Raw genomic sequence first — 25,060 nt, 5'->3', positions numbered from 1 at the left:
AAATGATAACTCGTAAAAATCCAAAAGGAACAGCCATGTTCCAAGAACGCAGACTCACCAAAACGAAACTCCGCAGCCGTGTGCGTATGGATGTGGTAAATGATGAGCACGTTACAGTCATCTAAATAAATACATTTTAGTTAAGAAATAATAAATATGTGCCTATATTTTATCAGTTAATAAAATATGGGCAGGAGTTCGGATGCGTAATAATTAAATCACGAGTGCGTAGCACGAGTGATTTAATATTCGCGTCCGAACGACTGCCCATATTTTATCAACTGATAAAGTTATTGGAACATATTTATTATTTCGATTCTAACCACGCAAATTCTTCGCATTTTACAGCACTACATTTTAGCGCGATATGTCATTCGGTTGGCCATATGCTATTATAAAAACCTCCCCACGAATGGAAAGCGTTACATCAAACGGAATTTTCCGATATTCAATAAATTTTAATTAAATTATTAAGTAGTTATTGCCGTGAAAATGTTATTTTTAATAACATCAAAGGTCGGATATAGAAATCAGAGATAAATACTTAATGCAGTGTTTATATATGCAGTTTCTAAAAATAGTACACGTCACCTACATGATGGCACTGAAACATACACGCTAGGACATTGCGGCGGCATATAAACACGTAAACACTTGAGTCTGGAAGATTGGAACATGAATTATGATTTATTTACTGTCAAAGTAGAATCTAGTTGACATTTGTGGTGCCTAGCTACAACGCAGGAATTGTACACTACACACACGACCAGACATAGATGCACTGGTGTTGAAGTTGGAACTTACCGGGCTGAAACATTTTCTTACGGTAAAAATATCAACAAATAAATTCATCAGTTAGAAATTGTTTGTTTCAGAAAATTTGATGTACTTTTTATTACTACTAGCACTGAAAAATCGAATATTTAGTCGGTATTATACTGTATATAATGGAAGCAGAGTAGAATCTCACAGTCATGTTACAATCGTAGGGCGGAATGGAAGAGCTATATTTTATCGTAGATTCATGTATAGGCGAATTCGCTATATGTTTATATAGCAGCTGCTGCGGATCGTGTTAGAATAAACTGTAAAGTAAAGTTCCTAAGCTAGATTCTTAAAATCATAATGGATAATTGTATTGTGTGGGTAATAGTATACATTTATTAAATATATAAAGCCTTAAATAACATGTATAGAGACTTACCCTGAACCATCTTTACTCAAGGAAAAAACAAGTTCACAGAATGTAAATTGTTAAGTGAACATCGCTTATCAATCTTAATTGTGTTTAGGTAGCAGGGTACACTTCGAATTTTGGCCCCCGTCAATATTTATTATAATTAGAACTTCGTGATTTTGTATGTCTGTAAATTAAGGTGAGAGATAATGATTGTTAATTCTTTAGAAAAGCACATGTAAAATTCATTCTGATGTCAGTTGTAAAACTAACTGCTGGTAGCTTTGTATGAATCAATGAGACACCTTTTCGCGGAAAAATTCAAATCACGGAAGGGTTTTGTGCTTGTTGATTGATACTCAGGAATATTTTCGCTATTTTGTGAAAAAACGAGCTGGATGGGACCCCATTCCGTTTATATCCTGAAGTTCATAAGGACTATTAAATTGAGAAATGCAATAAAATTGGGCATTGTTCTTGCAGCGGGATCATTGCAGGCTGTTCAAAAAGTGCAAAACTGATGATTTTGGCATGCTATTTTTCATGGATGGTGTAAAACTTTCGTTTCGACAACTTTCTTAATTTTTGTATGAGAATCCTGATCTTGCCATTAATTGAAAGCACAAAATGTGCACGCAATTTATAAAATGGCCATCCTGATTCTGCTCATAAGAGAAGTACAATATTGCGACTCGCTACATGTAAGACTGTCCGTGCCCAAAATTTTCGAATCTAAGTGTACCCTGCTACCTTATGTTATATCAGTGCAATGGAAGAGTTTCTATCTAAGTTACCTACAATGCAGGTTAACACAGTCATGTATCTGGCAGTTCTCAAACTGTTTTCTTTGATATTATCATATTTCTTGACCTTTCTTGCATTTCTTGACGCATTTATGTAGACAGCAGAGACTTTTTTTTCCAATCAGTAGTTTCATCAAAACATCAGTAGCATTATCAAAATAGTTTACCTTGTAAACTTATGTAGGTTTAACTTTTAAAAACAAACTCGTCTGTTTGTTTATAAATTTCATTACCAAAATGTAACACTTTTCCCAATATATTTCTTAATCTTATCTTTACATATTCCCTTTTTCAAATTTCTGATCATGGACCAATTATGAATCTGACTCAAACACATATGCAGGAATGATGTATGCTGTTTCCATGTCTAAAGGTAAAACGTACATAGTTTGCATGATATGGATAGCACGTGGTAACCTAAGCCTTCAATAATGTTTAAACGAGGTTGTTTCCATTTTCCCCAAGATCACTGCTTTTGGCCAAAATGACTTTCTTTAATGATATCTTTCAGATTGTGAATTTTGATACAGTTAACTAAATACGTATCTATAATACATAGTACCTGTTTGAAGTTCGCAAACAATAATCTAACAGTCTTTACGTGTTTATAGCGACTATCAAAGTGACCACTATAGAAAACTGATCACTGTATCGAGGTTGTCGATGTATATAAAACTTCAAAATATACATACGTCTTAATCTTTCTAATAATAAATATTTTAAGTTACACACATAAAATCCCTCTGAAAACTGATACAAATAGCTTTTGAAGTCCCCTTTTACAATCCCAAGCGTTTTTTATTTTTACTTTCGAGAATGTTGACTTGAACATCGATGTGACGAACACGCATTTTGAATAACTCTAAGAAAGATTTCAAGCATATAACTATTGTATGCTTTAAACTGATACTTAAAAGTATCTACTACTTTTTGGAACCAGTAATGCATAGGTGGTGCCTTTTATGTTCCTTGTTTATTTCTGTCTTACTGTTAGATTTACGCATTATAACACTTTCCCCTTTTGTCATGTTGAGTGTTAAATACTTGTTGTCAAAATATTATGAAAATAAAAATGAATCTAGCTCTCAAAAGTTAAAACACACATTTTAACATTAAATATTAAAATAACTGTGTGTCTTACACTGACTTTGTATTTTGACGTCTTCGGTTAATTTCCAAGTAAATGAAAATTGAAAACGTATCTTACAAAGGTAGTAGAAGGTCATTCATCATTATTCAACACACTATATGTGTATAAATACAGAAAGGGAGTAATTTTGCTACATTATCTTCTTTGGTAAAATAAAACAGAATTTAACAGAGAGTATTAAATTAAAACATGTTAATTTATAAATTCGAATTAATGTCCCTTAAAACTGGTTTCACCTGAACGAAAAACAATTTTAAAACGATTTCTTGTTTCACATTCGATATCATTAAATCATTTTTGTAGAAAGCAAATGTTCATGTCCCATGTCCCTGTTTTATTTCTAATCTAATGCTGTACTATTCCTTTATTCCTTAAGGAGAAAATCCTTAACTTTTAAAATTTCATGAACAACATAGCACAAAAGAAAAGTGTAGACTTTATAAAATTTATTGATAATCTTCATTACTATGCCACACTGTATGTGACAATATTGTTAGACATTACAACTATCTCGACAATTGTCCATAAAATGCTTTGGAACTTTTCTCTTAGTTAGTCCCTTAAGGAAAATTATCCCTTAGGAGCTTTATGAATACCAGCCCAGATTTCTAACTTGTCTACTTGAAATTCTTGCTATTATAGTTTTTGTCAATATCCATACTTATTTCTATGTTTGATGGTACACTAATTGCCAAGTTGTTAAACAATGTACTGTTTCTAAACTTTGTAAGACAGTTTCATCATAAGTATTTCCTTGTCCTCTTTACTTTCTTGAAATTGAAAACTTCTAATCAGTACTCGCTTTTTTTGCCGTGTTTATTGTAAATATTATTGCCAAGCTGTATGGGATATGAAATGTTCTCTTCCTTAATTTATAACTCTTAACTTCCTCTGAAGTTCTCTTAAGTCTTTCATGTCGTCTTTAACAGATTCACTGTATGTTTGTGCTTGCTGTAAAACAATATCTTGGCTTTAAATGATACAATGTTATGTGCCAAAACTAATAACTTCCCAACAATTTCTTCCTATCTGCTTCACGCCAATGGTATCTTTCCACATCGTTACAAGTAAAGCCTATTCCAATACCCATCTATCATGTCTTCCATATTTCGTTCTTGTACCTCACTTCGCCGTGTAACTGTCTTCTCTATCTTTTGTATACAGATTGTATGAATCGTGTCACTGGGGAAAATAATAACACAATTTCAGATTTAAAATCAATGATGATAAAACAATATTTCATATAAAGGCCGCCTATCTATATAGATTATTGATGATAAGGAGACATGCCACAGATTAACATATTCTTTTGTATTTCCATGATGTTAATAATACAGGATTTGCACGAAAAAAACAGAGAAATACAAGTATATGTATCTCGTCACAAATTGACAGTGACATATATTAGGCTAAGACAATGCGTTTAATGTTTAAAGATTTTATTGAATGAATATAGCAGTATGTACAGGCATTTCATGTATTAATTTCAGCATAAATCACACTTTGTTTCTACAAGGTAAAATAATTACTAAGCTACGTTTTATTTAAAATATATAAACGTAAAATGTGATAGCGCGTGCGTCTGTCTGTCCGTCTGTCCAGCCGGCATAATTCGTGTACGGAGAATAACTTTGTAACTATTTAAGGTACTGACCAGTGATATAAGTAGGTGGTGATGAGACGATGTGCAGAGTGCTTGAACTGGTTCTGTAGGTCAAAGCTCAATGTCACAAATTGAGCTAAAAGGTCAATATTGGCTACCATAGTTCGTGTCCGGAGCATAACTATATAACCATGCAAGTTATTGACATCAAACTTGGTCTGTAGGCAGGTTGCGATAAGACAATGTGCAGAACATATGAACGGGGTCTGTAGGTTTAAGGTCAAGATCACAAACTAAGCTCAAAGATAAATTTTTCCGTCATATTTAGTGTCCGGAGCATAACTTGATAACAATTTAAGCTTGGAATGTAGGTAGGTGTTGACGAGTGGATATACAGAGTGCATAAACCAGGGTGGTAGGTCAAAGGTCAAGGTCAAATCTGCCGATCATATTTTTGTGTCCAGGGCATAACATAAAAACTATTGGAGGTATTGACTTGAAACTTTAAAGGCAAGCGATGAGGAGACGATGTGCAGACTGTAACAATCTGCATAACACCCTCCTCCCACCCATTAACCGGCACAAAAATGTTTTCATTTTGTTTATTACCCTTTTGTATCCTGTCAGTGCAACAATCTACATTACACACCCCAGCCATTACCGCACTCCCCCTCCCCACCTCCCCACACACAAAAAAAAAACAGGATTCATTTAGTTTTTTAACCTTTAGTATGCTATCATCATCACGATTGCACACACACACATACACACACACACACGCACGCACACATACCCTGCTTCCCTCTCATATCCCCGACCACCCACCCCACCCCACCACCTCCAAAGTCACCCACCCTGCTTCATCCTTCCCCACAACCCATCCCCCCCCACCACCACCACCACCACACCTATTTTTATTTAGTTTCTTGCATGGCCTTTAATATCCTGTCATCACCCACTACCACTACACACACACCTCCTACTCTTGTGGCAGGTTACTAGGTTGTTGTGGGTCTTTACATATATCAACAAAAATAGTGCATCCCGATAGTTAAAGAGCTATAAAAGGAAACAGCGCGCTCTACTATTTCGGTGCTTGATAGTTAAAAGGGCATACTTGAAGACACTAGACCTCTCATTGGAGTAATTAATATCAGTTAAGATTGATTCAAATCTCAGTAATCTTAATAATAACAGGGATAGATTGAAACTGTATAAAAATAAACGATAATTCCTAAGTATAAAAGGAACATAATTCATAGCTAAATAGTATGGAAGGGAATCTCCGCCAGGACATGCATGCTGCTAAATGACATTGCAATGTTATTTACTTACATATGCGTTCTGCAGCACTGCAACTGCATTTTAGGGAATTTCCGCCAGGACATGCATGCTGCTAAATGACAAATGCATGTTGCCTTGTGTTATTCGTTTTAAACTAAATGCAACATCCATGCGTCTTTGTGTTACCTTCCATCCGTTAGTGGCACATACCTTGCATCTTTCGTCACTGCATGTATGTAAAACGCATATTCTTGTGTGTAAATGGCAAATGCATCCATTATGTGGCATATTAAAATGTTTATGTGAACAAGGTCTAAGTGTTTTGTACGTTTTACTTTCTGAAATTGATTTAATCGTTCCCCAATTATTTAAAACTAACACATGCATGTTAACATTTAGTTGTTGTCCGTTGTTTTTTGTTTTTGATATATAGGTCCCTGCTGTAGACCTTTTCTGTGTAGGCCCCTACTTTAAATTCATGGATTCTTGGTATTGCAATGATTGAAATTTATGCAAGGCGAAAACAGTGCTAAGTAAGCACTAAGCAGCACGAAGTTAATCAAATGCGACTTTAACATTTGTAATATGAAATTCGTAGAAAGCTGGGAACCAGAATTTCCGGCAGTTTCCGTAAAATCAGTGAACCATGAATGGTGTTTTAGTAAAAAAGTACTCATAATTTCCAGCTGTCCAGCGATGTAATTTCCACCGAAAACAACACAAGTATACACGGGTAAGTTTAGACTCTCTCACCGTTTAACCTACGGAAACTACCGAACACGTAAATTTGCTGTTGAGAGTGGTCTCCAGTGTATACTAATTTGCGCTAAAAATTTTGCTTTTTGTTGGTTCCCTGTAATGCTGTAATGCACTACGGTGCCTAAATTTTTGTTTTACTGCAAGTTTAAATATCTATTAAAGCCATGTGTTTTAGTATATTATTTTTGCCGGGAAACTGTAATAAAAACAAGAACCAAGTGGTTGCAAGCATCACTAATGTTAAATCCAAAAAGCAGTAACAATCAAGTTATGAAAATTTCGGAATATTCACAAGTCACAACGTTGTTAATAGCTCGTTACATTCAGTAGCAACAACGTCAAATACGCGTAAGAAAACATAGAATACAGTTAGTAATAGCATGAGTATACAATTCAATATTGCAGTAAGCAAACAACTGAAAGGTTGAACGCACTTGTCAATTACATGCAAGAATAACCGATATTCATGAAAGGACTGTTTTCTTAGCATTAAGAAGCATTAAAGATGAATTTTTTGTAAGGCCAATGTAAGAAACTAAAATGCAGTTTCAATGTTGCAGAACGCATATGTAAGTAAATAACATAGCAATGTCATTTAGCAGCATGCATGTCCTGGCGGAGATTCCCATCCATAATATAGCGGCAACTAGGAGATTCGACAAATTTGAATTTGAAGCAAATCCATAGGGTAATTACAGAGATAAAGAGAAAGTGCACCAAAACTTTAACCGAGCTGTGGACGTGGAATGGACGCCGATGCGGACGCCGTCCATATACCTCGTATATTCGAGCTAAAATGTTACATTAACGTAATGAAATAATCAGACATTCCAACATTACAGCATGATAATTAGTTTTCATACTAATTTATTCCATCCCAATTGTAAGCTTTCATCTAAATAATATAATGTTTGAACGACTCACGAATTTGCTTTCTGGAGAAAAAGGCATTGATGAGAAGACATTTTACTGATCTCAGTTGTGACGAACCCTGACAATCTGTCAAAGAACTTTTATCTTTTAACTCCACGACTCAATCAAAATAAAACATACCTGAATGATACAATAGTTTATCACGTCAATACCGCACTAGGTCATTCCCAAGTTGAATAGTAGACGTTGAAAGGCCTCATTTATCAAAGACCATGTCTGAAAAACATGTAAGGAAGCATATAATTTAACGAATTAGCGGTTGTATTTAATCTCATTATCTAATATTATCTTTTAAAGCCAATTTTAAACTTTTCTTTTAATCAGTAATAACGAGGTTAGATTTATCTTAGTTCAGTATGTTGTTTAATACCTCCTCTTCTGTAAGCCTTTATTAACAATATTAAGATTTCGTAAAACAAATCGAAGATATTAACTAGAGCAACGCAAACACTAATCTGATAATTTCCACGTTATGGGTATTGTGGTATTACCCTTTTTATATCCATTGTAGCATCATATTGTTTTGTTATGTCTTGGGTTGTTTTAATAGCTCACGCACTTTTTACAGGGGATGAAAATCCCCGAGACGGTAACGTCCGTATATAGTTATTCGTCTGCATATACCGAGGCATTTTTTTTCGATGTCTTCCGGTTCCGTTTTATGTACAGTCGCAGAGGTTGTCTGCATGAGTAACAGAGCACCACAAATCAGTCACAGAAATTCGTAAACCGTGTCAACACGTTCTTTTATTTCTTTTTCGATTTGAAAATGTATATGCAACTGAAAAATATCTTTTAAACAGCAAGGAGTTCTACGCGGAGTGCAAACACAAAAAAACAAACCCAGAAAATCCTTGGCCAGTACGAGAACGCGGTAAATGACGTCACCGTAACACCGGCTTCCCGTACATTTTGCAAAGTATGATATTCGCTGTAATGGGTATGATGACATTAAATGTAAACTTATTATTTCAGGTGAATAGGTTCTCAGTAATTCAAATACTTTGTTTCATATAAAAAAAACCCGAAAACTTCGGGTCGTCTTTACGTATCTTTATAGAACATCACTTTTTCCTACACCTATTTTTCATGAAATTTCTATCATAAATCAACGAAAAAATGAAAAGAAAATAGGTGGTTGAATAGTTCCTAGTGAAATGCCAGTCAGTTGTGGTCTGCTACCCTAAAAATGGCGCATATTTGCTCTTGTCCGCGCGCACAATAGGCACCTTATAGTTGCAGCTTTAAAGGTGTTCAAGTACATTTAAGCAACATTTTATGACATTTTTGCATTTTTAGCATGTTCTGTTACAGGTTTATTCAATGAACAGAAATAACAATAAATCTTAGATTCCTGTTAGAAATGATTTTTTTATCATTATTTGTTTTTCATTTTATTTTGTAATTACTGCTTTTGTTGTTAAAATCTTCAGAAAGTCAACTATTCCTTTTGATGTCAATGTAATTTCTACTTTAACATTGATATTTGATACACAATATAAGCCAAAAGACAAGTTTTTAAACAGGGCATAGCTTTCGAATTCATTTATTAAAAGTCTATCTTGCACAACCTAGATAGGTAAAGAAAGGTAAGAATAATCTTACAAACTTGCTTTTCTAATGCATTTCGGTTATATGTGCCATTTCATGATGAAACCTGTATTAGTGACAAAACTATCAAAACTGAGACAACAAAATATGCATGAAGAATATCCTTTTACTTTTAACCTCTATTATTACAAGACTTACAATGCTTTTCAGGAGAGCTAAGAACGTCCTAAAAGCAGTATGGCGTCGCCGTGCATGGCGTGTATTTTTTAATGTCATTTTTGCGACAAATCAAGCGTATCACTAGCTAAACATAATCCTTTTTTTAATATTTCGAAACATACTGAAAAATAACGTAACCGTGTACTTTTTGGTTCATCACGACACCTCTATATTTTCATGGTGCATGTGTGCTTTGGAATTTCTGTTGCCATTAAACATGAATAACATTTATTTGCAAAATATGACAGAATTTGATTTGCACTAGATACATTATTATTATTATTATTATTATTATTATTATCGTTATTTGTTTCTGTATAAATATGAGAAAAACAATGATTTTCTAGTATTTAAACAATTTATTATGCAATTATTATATCATGTCTCTAACACAGGTTTTCCCATATTTCTGTCACTGTAACAGTTCTTATATTCATATCATTCATTAGACAAATTTTGCTTTATCAAATTTACACTAGATTAATCCTATGTTGGGATGGGGAAATCAAATTTTGAAAACACATCCAGTGAAAATATAACATTATATATCACTCGATGAACACGAACAGGGGTTAATTGTCATTTATTATACTTTCGAACAAATCTAATACTTGATCAAAATCTGATTTACCACCTTTAATGATATATAAAGAGAAAAATAAGATAACGCATACACAAATGTGCCATCCTTTTCCAACAATTCTTTGTGCGAATGTGGCCACGAAAATACGGTGTACCGTACTACGGCGTTTCATTAAGGCCAGCGCCTGCTCCCTTTGAACTCGAAGCGCGAAGATATGACGGTACGATGGCGAAGCACGACAGTACGAAGGCGATAACACGAAAGTCCGATGGCAAAGCGCGACATTACGATGGTAAAGCGCGACAGTACGATTGCGAAACGTGACAGTACGACGGGCTGTCACCATCGCACTGTCGCGCTTTGCCATCGTACTGTCATGTTACCGCCATCGTACTGTCGTGCTCTGCCATCGTACTGTCGCGCTTCGCGATCGTACTGTCGTGTTATCGCCATCGTACTGTCGTGTTATCGCCATCGTACCGTCGTACCTTCGCCCTTCGCGTCCATAGGGTGCAGGCGCTGGCCCGAACGGAACACCGTACAAAAATGACGTAGCAAAACATTTTCTTTTATTGTAAATAATATGAAATTAAGTGCAACCTAAAAGGCAGAGCTCCCTTGAAAAATCACAGTGCCCCTTTAAAATTAAAGGAGTGGTGTTGGAATTGTCTGGAATTATGGATTTGTTTAGGAAGTTTATGTTCTATTAGATCTATTAGAATATTAAGTATTAATGATAATTCATGATTTCTGAATGTATGTTTTAGACTGCATCAAATTTAATTCTTGACATGTGAAATACTCGAAAGATATTCTGTATATAATTAAAAGAAAGTTCGATATAAATTAAAATCTGCACCAAGATAATGAAGAAAACGTATTTGAATGATAATGAAGAAAACGTATTTGAATAAGTTCTGTCATTCTTATTAAAACGTACTGCATCAACAATTTTACATAAATTATTATTATACTGGAAACCAGTCACAAATGATAACTCCTTCAAATTGAAAAGCTTCAAACCTAACAGAATCTCATTAGGCCAGTAGCCGAAGGAATTCTGTCTCTTTGCATGTGAATGTTTGGCAATAAGGACTAAATGTAAAATGTTAATGTTTCAATTCCAAAGTTAATAGAAATTAGAATTTACGTAATCCTGGAAATGACTACTGTAATTCTTTTAAATGTCATTATTGTCAAATTTTGGTTCTTTCTGTAAGGAAGAATGATTGTGTCCAACTTTCAGTCAAAAATACTGCTATAATAGAGCCTGGTATGGGAAAATTACAATCATTTACATGACTGTACAAAGCTTGTTTTAAACCCAAAAGACTAACAATTTTTAAAAGTTAATGATCAGAATTTTACCTGAGAAAAACAGTATTTGCCGAAATTCTCGAAGAACCCTGTTTATTTACTGAACTTCTAATTGATCCTAAAGCTGTTTTTTTGTTTTTAAAGTTATGTCTACTGACTACTGCACAGGCACTACATTGGAACCAGACATTAAAAATAAACACTTGTTAATTTTCACATGAATGACTTTAGTTATACAATATTTTCGAAACTCATAGTAATAGAAGAAAAACTGAATAAAAAAAGGAACTGAAAAAAAAATCTGGTCTAGGTGAGGTTCGAACTCATGACCTCTGGTTTTCAACGCGAACTCACTAACCACTACATCACTGTGGAGATATGACGTCATCATTTCAAACATAAGTACATATAATAAAGTTCGGTAATGGCAGCGTGACGAAAGTCGTTTCAAGATGAAAATATTGTATTTTATTTCTTTTTTCTTCGTCGAAAATGTATTTAGCTCTAATTTTTTATTATCAAGCACGCATTTACATTTTTATACAATATTCAAAGCAGTAAGCGAGACGCTTTTCGTCAACCGTAAACAGTAAGCGTCTACTGACGTCTTTACTGATTAATTACTATGTGCATAGAGCACATGAAAAAATCCGAACAACACCGATTCCAAAAAGTACCACGAATTTTCATCTCGATAGTATACACAGTTAGATCTCTCTATTCGTTTTCTTGTTCGGTAGCTCTGCTATTAATAACACAACTTATTATATTTATTTATTAATTGTTTGTTTTCTTGCAGCCTAAGTATTATGTGTTATATATTTTGGGATGGGACGTTTACTGATGTTGCAACAGCTCTTTGCACGACGAAATTGTTTTTATATATGTGAGTACATGGACAGCTGTTGTTATGCGATATCATGAATGTAAGTAATAAGCAAACTAAACTATGTTTTAAAGGTTTCAACAATTATTAGACCATGTACTGTAACCGAAGCGTATTATAAAATTTTCCTAAACCCTATATATACTCCCCGTGACTGTTGTGTATAAATGTTTGCATAACGACCGACACAAAAGCACAATTTACCTGTATTCATGATAAAAATGTATACAATGCTTAAAGTTGTGACAGTATTAACGAACATTTGTGATGCCCATGGCGTTTAAAATACGAAAGTAAATTGATGATTTCTGATTAAAAGTTTCATCTAGCGAATTTGAAACCTTACCGTGCTTTTGGAACATATATCATCACGAACCCATTCTTCCATATCAACGTAACTTTGTGCAGACTTATTTGCGTGTAGCTCTTTGCATAACTTGCACATTATCCCCTCGCTGTTTCGTGTATATTCCTTTCTCCACTCAAAAAAACTATTATAAAGTGTTTCATTATTTTCAATTTTTATCAGTTCGTCTGCAAGCGATTCTATGCTGTCAAAATCAAAGACATTTATGAATGAGCCGGGTGGGAGAAGTTCAGTATTGTATTTCGTTGTCGCTATTACTGGAATCTGTTTCCGGTTTAATGTATTCCAATATTTTTCCGTTATGTAGTCACGACATAAAGTATTTTCTATTGCTATATAGAACTTGTAATCTCCCAGAAAATCCAAATTTGGAAAGCGCTCACCATAACACCGCCCAAATTTATCTATTTTTACATATTTTTCCAGTTCTCGTATTATTTCATACCTCTTTGCTCTATCAAAGCAGTTGCTTATTGCAGTTGCTATAAACTTTGTTTTGGTTTGAAAAATATTCTCTGTCATATCACTAGTTGAACTGCTTTTTAAATCGGAAGTTTTGTTTCTTACCCATGCTGTATATACGCTTCTTATGGTAGAATCTCTCCTATATGTTATCGTCCAATTAAAAGTATGCTCCATTTTGCCATAGAATTTAGTAATTGGTTCCCAGCTTAGCAGAACCCAAACCTGTTCGTGTGTTCGGGTGTGTGGCATTGGTTTAACGCGATTATAAATTGTTCCAGCGAAGCCGCGATACTTCCACATGTCACTTACATGAAACAGCACTGCATCAGCAGAATCCACTTCAGATTTCTCTTTTGTGACTTCGCATTGCATCGGACAATTTTCTGTTTCAATCTGTATACCTTTTACCCAGTCCCAAGAATCAAAGAACGTTGTCCAGACAACAATCTTCCTTAGGTCTTTTTTTCTCCAGAAGTTTGTGTTATGCTTAACAATATGCTGTGAAAAATTTCTTTTATCATATGTGACATGCATATTTACTGACGGTTCTATATTCACGATAACCACATTAATCATGATCATCAAAACGGAAGTTACACAGCATATTAAAGCAAAAGCACTCTTCCTTGTTGGCATGTTGTTTTCCTTAGCAAGATTGTCCACAATTCCTTTAGGCCCTGAAAAAAGAATATATAACATTATTTAATACCGTTGAATAAAAGGCTATTTGATAGTACCTTAGCTTACCTTAGCTGTAAGGCTTGGTCAAAAATTGAAAAATTGAGAATGGATCACTGGCACCAGACCAGAAAGAATATGCCAGGGCACATGCATTGTACCCTACCCCTAGGTATACTATAAGAACCATGGTCATGAAGGGGAAAATATACTAACCAATTTCAATCGCGCATTTCTCACCTAAATATTAAAAAGGTGGTAATTTATCTTCGATTGTGTGTACCGGTCACATTCCTTCAATATTACTTATCTCAGAGACACAATTTCATAAACGTTACAGAAGAAAAACTTGGATGGACACCCGCATAAATGGACCTATTATATAAAGAAATAACGACTCTATATAATGAACAATCGACTACACATAATGATATAATCACATTATATAATTAAGTAACCTCTTTATATATAATTAAGTAATCTCTTTATATATAATTAAGTAACCTCTTTATATAATCTAATAACGACTTTATATACAGCAGTATGAACTTCGTTTGATGATATAAGCACTTTTTTTAAATGGCAGTCCTTGGAGAGTTAAGAAGATATCCTATTTCGATTTTATGCAAGGAGAGAGTTTTGAAATATTGGTTAAAACTTATAAATAATCTGGGTTCTGTTATGGCAGATATTTTCAACACTACAACCATATAAACTCGCCAGGGTGTAAATTTGGGGCTAAACATGTTAAAATACTGTTAGAGCAGTTAGAAATGGATATCTATGGGACAATACTGAATTGACTGTTAATTATTTCTTTTTTTTTTCTTTTTTTTATGGGCATATATTTTATTCCACAAATCACACACATATAATAACATACAAGCTCTATGGGTTTTGAAAAGACTACATTAACAATGTTTGTTATGGAACTACTTAAAATATCATAACCTTACATACTACCTCTTATTAAATTTTTTATATAAAGACAGCTAAATTTCTATATGGACGTAATTCTCCAATCTTGGGCGGAGTACCATATTAATAATTATTCTAATGGGTAATTAACCAAAAAAGGTACTGGCTGAATAGAGATCAATGCAAACACCCATCAGACTGCACCATATTCTAAGGGGTATTTACCAAAAAAGGTACTGGCTGAATAGAGATCAATGCAAATAACTATCTGACTGCACCATATTCTAAGGGGCATTTACCTAAAAAGGTACTAGCTGAATAGAGATCAACGCAAATAACCATCAGACTGCACCAAATTCTAAGTGGTATTTACCAAAAAAGTACTAGCTGAATAGAGATGAATGCAAATAACCATCAGACTGCACCATCTTCTAAGGGGTATTTACCAAAAAAGGTACTGGCTGAATAGAGATCAATGCAAATAACCATCAGACTGCACCATATTCTAAGGAGTATTTATCAAAAAAGGTACTGGCTGAATAGACATCAATGCAAATAACCATCAGACTGCACCATATTCTAAGGGGTATTTACCAAAAAAAAAAGGTACTGGCTGAATAGAGATCAATGCAAACGCCCATCAGATTGCACCATGCTGGACGCTGTTGGCTCCACTCCCGCAACCAGTGTAGATCACAATCAGCCTGCACATCCATGCAGTCCGACAATGCTCTACACAGCCAGCAAAGGTAAAACCAACCGCGCCAAGCTAGGCAATGGTTAAGATGTAAACCAAGAATATGTATTTTCAAACAACCAGTAAGGGAGATACTAAATTATAAAATAAGTTCCTTACTATTAGACATTAATTTGTTATAAATGGTGAAAGGAGAATGATAAACATTAAAGTTGCTTTTATCTAAGAGATAATAGTAAAGCATTTCAAACTAGGCAATTTCCATGTTACTTTTGACAGATCTTAATGTTAATTTTTTATGAATAAATGTCTACCCAATTTTTACACAAAAAAGAACGGACAACATACGTACACACATAAACAAGACAGTAATCTACAACAGTAAAAGGATACCACTACTTCTGTCAATTTATGATATAGAAAAACATATAAGGGCGAAAAAAAAACACATAAAAAACATGTTATAAAGGAGACAAGATCAGTGAGAGTCTGTTGCAAGACTCATTTACAAAGTAAAATGGAGCCTTGAACAAGGTGGAAAACAAAAAGCAAACTATAAGTACTGGCGGTGAAAAAAGGGAGAAAAAAATAAATGAACAGAAAAAGTTCAGTGCAGCGCTGGAAAAAGATAATAGACTCTAAATATGTAATTAATCTCTATTCAAAAGCAAAGAAGCATATTCACTCCATACTTCTCTGAATTTATTTAATTTATTATCTTTTTTGGCATTAAACATCTCTGTCTTCAATAGAAATTCCACTTCGGCTCTGAACATCACTATATTTGGAAATATATTATTCATTCTACATTTAAATATTGTATATTTAGCCAATAAAATTAGATTTGTTGTAGCTTGACTAAATTTTTCATTTCCCAAAATCACATCCACAATAGACCAGTTTGTATTTAAATTGGTACATCTTTTTACATCATTCCAAAAAGCAGTAGTAAATTCACAGTCCCATAGCAGATGTTTTATAGTTTCACTTTGTCTGTTACAAAAACTGCACAAATTATTGTTTTTAATGCCCATTTTTTCTAACAAAGAGTTTGTTCCTAGTCTTCTATGGTTTATTCTGTACTGGAACCACTGCAACTTTGAATTCTTAGTGACAATAAATGGGAGTCTATATATAGATGACCAATTAAAGTTAACATTCAGGTTTAACTCTTCACACCATTTTCTATTAGAACATGGAAACTTACTAGATTTTAGCAGTGAGTCATAAATAAATCTACAACCTTTCTTTCTGACAAAGGTTGTACAGGACTGTCTTCTTTTTTTGCATGATGAGGAATTCTCAGACTGTTAAGAAAACTTCTAATAGATTCTACAATATTTTGATATTGTAGGAAATTTGTGTTTATATTATGCTTATTAATAAAGTCATTAAAGGACAAAAAATTTCCATTTCCATCTAAGAAATCATTAACTAAAATAATGCCATTTCTTACAAATCTTGGAAAACAAATACTTGTTCTTCCAACTTTAAACATACTGTTATACCAGACAGGTAAGGAGCATAATTCACTCCATGAGTTTGGGCATTGTAAGCTCAATTGTGTGAAACCTATGAACACATCTTTCCAGAACATGTTTTTGACAGTAGTTATTTTATTTTTCAAAAAATCATTCCATATTTTGTCAAATCTTCCAGGAAAGGGTATATATCTTTCACTAGATTAAAATATTTAGTATTGTAATTAAGGTATCTTCTAAGCCATGTTATCTTCAAAGCTGACATGAAAACATCCAGATTTACCATTCGGAGTCCTCCATATTCATATGACTGAGTTATGATATTACGTTTTATTTTGTCTGGGCCCCCAGACCACAAATATTTGAAAAACATATTTTGAATTGTCTTGACAATTTCATCACTAGGGTTTGGTAGACTCAAAATGAGGTGGTTTATTTTTGGTAATGCTAAAGTCTTAATCACCACATTTTTGCCAATTGGAGTGATTTTTCTTTTTGACCACTGAATAAATAATCTCTTAATTTCTTCAATTTTCAACAAATAATTAGTTTCAATAATGTTATTCAGGTCAACAGTGAAAATAACTCCAAGTAACTTAAAAGATTCTGATTCCCACTGTAAATTGAGTTCAGGGCAAATGCTTAAGTTGCTTTTTTTCATTGAACCAATCCATATAGCTTTAGTTTTTTCTACATTGTTTTTAAGACCTGAAAGTTTAGCATACACATTTAAAGTTTGCATGGTATTTTTCAAAGACTTTTCAGTTCCACCTAACATTATAGTAGTGTCATCAGCATATTGAGAGAGTAGAAATTCGAAGTTGTTTAATCTGATTCCTTTAATGTTTTCATTTTGTTTAATTAAAATTGCTAATATCTCAGCACAAAGTATAAAAATATAAGGGGAAAGGGGATCTCCCTGACGGCAGCCACGTTGGACCCTGAACCAATCTGATAAATGCCCATTAATGGTTACACTTGATACAATATCAGTATAAATAATTTAATCCATTTTATAATATTTTCTCCAAAATTGAAAAATCTTAGGACCGTGTACAAATGTCCAAGAAATAGAGTCAAAAGCCGTTGAGAAGTCAATTAGCAAGAGCATTCCTGGTAACTGGTGTTCTTCTGTATATTGCATAACATCATACACTAACCTTATATTATCACCCATATACCTTCCTGATAAAAAGCCAGTTTGATCTTCGCTTATGAGTTTACCTAATACTGTTTTCAAATGTTGGGCAATGCTGCCTGAAGCAATTTTATAAGATACATTTAGCAAGGAAATGGGCCGCCAATTCTTTATATATCGTTTATCTTTATCACCTTTTGGTATGCAAGTTATGACCCCTTGTTTAAGAGAAACAGATAATTCTCCCGTTTCCAGAGACTGATTAATAGACCGTACCAGAAAATGACCTATATCTTTCCAGAAGAAATTTAAAAAAGCTGCAGTAAAACCCCTGGTTTCTGGTGAGAAATCATTAGACATTTTCTTTAGACTGACCAACATTTCAGTGTAACTTAAATATCCTTCTAAGCTTTCTTTCTCATGTTCGCTTAACTTAGGTATATTATCATTTAACAAAATGTTGTTTAAATCAATGTTTTCAGTGTGTCTATATGAATACAAATTTTTATATAGTGTTTAACTGCTTCATTCATAATTTCATTTTGACTAGATAGTAAAGTACCAGATGATGAAAACAGACAGTTCATTATTTTTGAAATATAATTCCTATTCTCTAGATTACTGAAATATTTAGTAGGCTTTTCTCCATCTGAAACCCATTTTGCTCTTGACCTTATAAAGACTCCTTGCATTATTTTTGATCTTAATTCAGTCAATTCAGCTTTTTTTGTCTCCAGTAAATTATAATCAATGTTATTTTGCTTCTCTATTTGGCTTATTTCACTTATTAAAATGTCTTGTCTTTTACTGTCCTGTTTCTTTTTATATGCAGAATAAGAAATAGTTTTGCCTCTTATCTCCATTAATAATGTCTCAAAAAATAATTTATCATCAATATTCAATCTTATGATTTCATTGCTTATTTCTTCTAATGGTTCATTAGAATCCTGTGTTTCTTTTTCCTGCCTTACTTTAATTTCTTGTATCAAGTTTTTAATTTGTGTTACATATTCAGCATCTCGGAGTAAAGATTTATTCAATTTCCAATATGACTTACCATTTATAAATTTTCCAAACTCAATACTTAATAAAATCATTGAGTGATCAGTTCTATAACCAGGTGTAATTTCTACATGATTCATATCAGTAAACAAATTCCCAAAAACAAGGAAAACATCTAGTCTAGCCTTTTTTATAGGATTCCTCTTAAACCATGTATATTGTTTTTCTTCAATATTTTGTTCTCTCCAACAGTCAATTAAATTTTACTCTTCTATCATTTGGAGAACAACTTTACGGGCTTTAGGGTTATTAATATTCAAGTAATTAAAGCAATCTATATTTGGGTCTAAAACCAAATTCCAGTCACCAACAATTATAAATGGGTTGTCCAGTTGTGCAATTTTGTCTTTTATATAAAAATAAAAACCTGGGTCATCTGTATTCGGGCCATAAAGGCAAATCATGGTAAAGTTACTATTTGCTAAAAATGCATGTAAAATGATCAAGTTATCATTTTGATCTTCTTCTATACTCTTAAATTTAAACTCAAAATTATTATTTATAAGTATCGCAACTCCTCTAGACTGACTGCTAAAGTTACTGAAATAACATTTGTAACCCCACTGTGCACGAATATATATCACTTCTTTATCTGTAAAATGTGTATCTTGTATAAAATATATATTATGTTTTTTCCTTTTTAAGTAATTAAAAACATCCCGTCTTTTCCTACTATCCCCTAACCCTTGTACATTCATCGAAACAAATGTTATAGATTCAGTCATGTTTTAAGCATGTATTTTACATGGAAAATGTATTAAAAAGTATAATATACATGGAAAATGTATTAAAAAGTATAATATACATGGAAAATGTATTAAAAAGTATAATATCATTTTCTTTTGAATCTGAACCTGAGTTTTCCAGTGCTGCACTTGAGAAAAAAAAATTACAAAGAAAAAACAAAACAAAAAAAAAATGACCAATTAAGCAAAGTTTCCATTTGTGTTTGCTTTAGCTGTTGAAGGCTGTGTTAATTACATAAGTATTGAGTCGAGGAAAAAAGACTCTAACATAACAAAAAGACATTTACCAAGATAGTAGCACTTATAAAAAGTAATACATGTAGATCTAAACGTGTAAGAGAGAAAAAGATAATGAGTATTAAACCCCATTTTCAATTCATCGCATGTGCTAACTGTACTATAAGAAATAAATTGTTATTACATCTCGCACATTGAACTATTTAAATACAGTTAATACATCAAACAAACATTGTGCAAATAACATGTAGTAGTGTTTTTACATGTAACTTTCGTTTTATTTCCTGGTTTGGCCGCTTATGACTTGGATAATTTACTTGTTGTGTACATGTACGCCGCTTAAACCAAAAACACATTTTTATGATATATTAAAACAAAGTTATGATGTAATGTCCTTTATTCTTTACTATCACGGCTACATTGATTTAATTGACCTTTCAATTAATCTAACTTACGTCGTTTATTTTATAGCGAGCTCGAAGAGCAGGCCCGAAGGGCCTGCTCGAGAATCGAGCTTTACGGTAACGCAAGTATACTTTCACACTTAGTGATGGATTTGAAAAGTTTCGTCGGAAGTTTTAAAAAAGCGCACCCTAGCGGATTGGTGCTCACAGGAAGTACTTCTTTCCGGAGTGAATACAGAACTTCATTCAATTGCTAAAAATTATTCATCACTCAACAAGAATGAAAGAATGATTTCCAGTTGTTTGAAAAAAATATTATTTGCATTTAAAAGATCAAGCATCGGCCAGAAAATGGAAAAAATGTCATTAATAAGCAGAAAGAAACGGGAACGCGGTAATGACGTCACCGTGAGACCGGCTCCCATAAATTTTGCAACGTATGATATTCACTGTTATAGGCATGGTGACACTAAATGTATACTTTTTGCTCAAGCGAATAGGTTCTCCTGAATTCTTGTGACTAGTGAATAGTTTCTATGTGACAAATAAATGATGCATAATATTTTTTTTAGATAAATTCGATTTCTTTGAGCTCGCTTTGAGGCTTTGCCTTAGTTCATATTATAATATATATACAAAATCAAAATAACATTTTTCTCTATTAATAGAATCATTGACCAAACCAAGGCGAAAAACAAAAACTAACCAATCAGCTTCCGCTTATCTCGATAGTGCGTACTTCAATAACCGAGACAGCTAATTTGCATAAATAAATAAATAGAAGCACGTGTTATACACGGCGTCGGTATTTGACAGTTAACAGCAAAGAGAGTGACTTTTTATACTGTTTTTTTTTATATTTGTACTCTAAATATAACATTTTTTATTCAATGAACTTTTGCATGTTCCGAATGTGCCGAATTCAGTGTCGGAAACAAAACTTTGCTGTAAAAAAACAAAAACAAAAAAAAACAGAAAAAAAACACCTGTATATATTACATTACAGTTAGTTGACAGTCAAAAACAATAACATTCCATACCATTTTAACACTTTCTATAGATATGTCATACTTCTGATTTTTAAATCAAGATGTACTATCAAAATCATGATGCTAACAATGATCTATCCAGGTTAACGTACATGTCTATTAACAAAAAACCACCTATATATATTACATTACAGTTAGTTGACAGTCAAAAACAATAACATTTCATACCATTTTAGCACTTTCTATAGATATGTCATACTTTTGATTTTTAAATCAAGATGTACTATCAAAATCATGATGCTAACAATGATCTATCAAGGTTAACGTACATGTCTATTTTCATTTTCTTCCCATTTGTTAACAGGGCAATTATCTTCCCCTCGTCAGACCAGCAGTTGGCAACTTCTTCTTTTGACGTCAGTTTTTCTAGCATTTTAGCGTTTTTCAAAGTAAAATCTTCTCTGATTACGCATCTGGAGCCTTTTAGTTTTTTCCTAGCACTTATCGCGTTTAGTTTGTGTGTTCTATGTACAAATTTACAAAGCACTGGTCGGTTCCCACCGACACTAAACTTCCCTTGTCTGTGTGCTATGTCAATGTCTGTGACCTCTATTGACATGTCTAGTTTGTTCTTTAACAGTTTCACGACCTTTTCCTCAGTTTGAATTGGACTTTCGTTCTTGTCTGCATCGTCCAAACCATAAATACGAACACTATTTCTTCTGGTATACTTCTCTAACTCGTTCAACTGGAACTCACTGTATTTTATTCTGTCGTGATCATAGTTTATCTTACTATTTAATTCCTTGTTCCGTTCCTTAAGCTTATCATTTTCTCCTTTAACTCTCTCTACTTCTTCTCTCAGATCACTTTTAGAGTTTTTTAATTGTTCTATTTCAGACTCTGATGATTTCAACCTTGACTTGACAGATCTGACATGTTCGTATACTTTATCGATCTCTAATTTAATGTCATTGCCAATGTCAGATTTTAATACATCAAGCTTATCATTAAAGAGTTTTTCACTCCCCAGACCTTCTAGCCGTTTATCAAGAGCTGTATTTATGTATTCCTTTGAGGCAAGCTCATTAACTTTCTCTTCTAATCTTGTCACTATTTTCATCAGAACCTTAAAGTTTAACCCTGAATCTTCATCATGATTGTCCTGAACATCTGAATTACACGCTTTCATATCTCCTTTTGTCCGTAGAGACATCAATTCATCAATTTTAGCTTGCTTGTCAGTTTTCTCACTCTCCTTCCGTAATCTGTCACTTTTATTTTCTTTTTTACTTAATTCCGTATTAACAGAATATCCACCTAAAGATTCACTTCTGTTTCCACGTCTTGAATGCATAGTTACACAGCTAAAGAAACTCAAATATGTCCAACTACTATCACTAGTTAGTTAATTATTTCTTTATGTTAAAAACCCCGAGACCAATTTCTATAAGAATGGCATAACAAGGTAACTATAGTTTGCCTAAACTAGAATACTACGCCAGATTTAAAACTTCGTTTAGTTTTGAATCATATTTGAATAATATTGATAACGATAACTTGAGAACGGTGTTTAGTTGTTTTAGAATGTATTCCCATTGATAAGCTATTGAAACTGGTAGGTATAGTGGTATAGTAAGAAATCAAAGATTATGTACATACTGTCACTTAAATGCAGTGGAATCAGAACACCATATACTTCTGACTTGTCCGAGATATGTGAATATTCCCTCAAATCACTTGCCAAAATAACATGGCCAAATCTAAGAAAAAAATTTAATCTGATTTCTTCTGACAGAAAGAACTCAGAAATATTATTTGTAAATTTCTTAAGGAAGTATATTTATTGAGATAGTAATTTGTTTATGTTTACGCATGTTTTACAAACCATATCTATCATATTTTTAATGTTCGTTAGCCAAAGACATGTAATTGTCGATATTGCTAATAAAAGTTGTTATAAAAAAAGTATCTATATGATTTTATGGTTTCAATGCAGTTTCCGAAAACGTCTAGGTCATAAACGTTACGACCGATATTGATACAGGTACGATGAGCGCGAACACGTTTACTCTCCTGTTAAAACAACTACCCAAACTGATAAGAACAGCAATTTTAAGTTACATTTTTACATAAAGACATACTGGCATCGAAATAATATATAGCATTTTTGTTTTATCTATTTGTTTTATCTACTTGTTTACATAAGAGACATATAGGAAATGAAGTAATATGTAGCTATACCATGTTTTAACATATTTCAACAATACGAATCTCGTGAAATTATATCGCAACTCGTATTGTTTCGATTCTGTTATATATTATTTTAAACAAATCACACTTACCTGCAAGTATATCTAATTTTGTTAAATAGTCGTGGAAATATTCCTATAAGTATATGTGATATTTCTGTCCAAAAAGTATAATTAAACTTCCGCTAAGTTGTATCAAAATTAATCACCGCCATGTTGTAAATATAGACAACGTCATATATGCTATGCCTGAATGATATACACCCATATAGCTCGACTGAGATTAAGTTTATCAGACCACATGAATTTGTCATAAAAAGTAAGACCTGTTCACTTGGCGGTTATTGATTTTTTCATAGGCGATGTCAATACAATATTTATAAATCAATCATAGGAAATTGTTTGATTTAGGAAGAGGATTTGTCAAACAATATTATTTCGTTAGACCTAGTGTGGTATTTATAGAACTGTTACAATCACAAAAAGGAAATGCACTTTATGTAATAGATACAGTACGAGTTTTTCTTCGAAAGTGTCCTCTTACAGACGTAAGAAGCCGTTTCGCTAGGACGAAAATCAGTATTGTCCGAGGCGAAGCTGAGGATAAAATTGGTGTTAGTCCTAGCGAAACGGCTTCTTACGTCTGTAAGGGGACACTTTTCGAAGAAAAACGAGTTAACTGTATCTGACTTCTACGACGATAAGTAACTGAATACATTAATGAATAAATAGATTTTTTTTTTCGAAAGATAAACATTAAATTTTTATCGTGTGCCTTTCTAAATAATCAGCTTGTTCGTGCATTCAGATTTCAAACGGGTGGCTGTACACGTGTTTGTACATGCGTGATATACAAGCTGTAAAAAAAAATGGCAGACGCTTTTTTTGACATGGAAACGAACGAACAAGACGAAATCCTAGACCTGTTAGTATCACTCCTTACTGTTAACATTGAGGCATTGGGGCTCTGTTGCTGGGTGTGTCGTTTTGTTATGGGGGTACGATATAGTTTATCTGTTTATATATATTACATTTTTACAGTTTAATAGGGGTTTGTTGTAAATTTTATCTCGGACTTCGTAAAAGGTGTCTATTATACCTGTTAGAAAAACACTTACCTGAAATATTTTTTAAAGGCCTGTTAAACCAAAAAGGTAGCAAGAGGTAAAGTGAGCTAAGTAGGCTCACAATAAGAATGGTTAGTAAGTTCACCTGAGTACATAATGTTCTTTAAAGATCGTGAGTGCCTGGTTCACATTAACATTGATTACACTCTAATGTCACCCTTACTAAACCTTTGTGTATCTCTAACACAATATTCAAACGAATACAGTCCGTGTCTGATAACTTCGGAGTGACGT

At 33.2% G+C, this 25,060-nt stretch overlaps 2 protein-coding genes across 4 annotated transcripts; both read right to left on the bottom strand.

Annotated features, from left to right (window-relative positions):
- Positions 1 to 847: 847 nt before the first annotated feature.
- On the bottom strand, positions 848 to 23,953 carry LOC123553826 (alpha-(1,3)-fucosyltransferase fut-6-like). Of its 3 annotated transcripts, none has more exons than XM_045343491.2 (4): positions 23,793 to 23,953; positions 12,612 to 13,774; positions 7,830 to 7,925; positions 848 to 4,312 (listed from the first exon to the last, which is right to left on the bottom strand). In XM_045343491.2, exons 2-3 carry the CDS (start codon positions 13,731 to 13,733, stop codon positions 7,866 to 7,868), a joined length of 1,182 nt encoding a protein of 393 aa, XP_045199426.2. In that variant the 5' UTR covers positions 13,734 to 13,774; positions 23,793 to 23,953; the 3' UTR covers positions 848 to 4,312; positions 7,830 to 7,865. The 3 variants fall into 3 exon arrangements, with proteins under 3 accessions (XP_045199426.2, XP_045199428.2, XP_045199427.2); XM_045343493.2 differs by lacking the exon at positions 23,793 to 23,953 and adding an exon at positions 20,510 to 20,878; XM_045343492.2 differs by lacking the exon at positions 23,793 to 23,953 and adding an exon at positions 20,318 to 20,432.
- On the bottom strand, positions 21,740 to 22,822 carry LOC128558357 (myosin-13-like). The gene has a single exon (XM_053547297.1). The coding sequence runs from the start codon at positions 22,802 to 22,804 to the stop codon at positions 21,740 to 21,742; it is 1,065 nt and encodes a 354-aa protein (XP_053403272.1). The 5' UTR covers positions 22,805 to 22,822.
- Positions 23,954 to 25,060: the final 1,107 nt, after the last annotated feature.

The sequence above is a fragment of the Mercenaria mercenaria genome, chromosome 7 (assembly GCF_021730395.1).
Source record: "Mercenaria mercenaria strain notata chromosome 7, MADL_Memer_1, whole genome shotgun sequence".
NCBI lineage: Eukaryota > Metazoa > Mollusca > Bivalvia > Venerida > Veneridae > Mercenaria > Mercenaria mercenaria.
The sequence above is the reverse complement of the archived record's forward strand: the minus strand, read 5'-3'. Positions and strand labels throughout refer to the sequence as shown.

Coding starts and splice junctions, on each gene's coding strand:
- LOC128558357 (XM_053547297.1), bottom strand. CDS start 22,804: ATGCATTCAAGACGTGGAAACAGAAGTGAATCTTTAGGTGGATATTCT.
- LOC123553826 (XM_045343491.2), bottom strand. CDS start 13,733: ATGCCAACAAGGAAGAGTGCTTTTGCTTTAATATGCTGTGTAACTTCC. Junction 7,926..12,611: donor ATATATGTTCCAAAAGCACG/GTAAGGTTTCAA, acceptor CATGTTTTTCAG/ACATGGTCTTTGATAAATGA.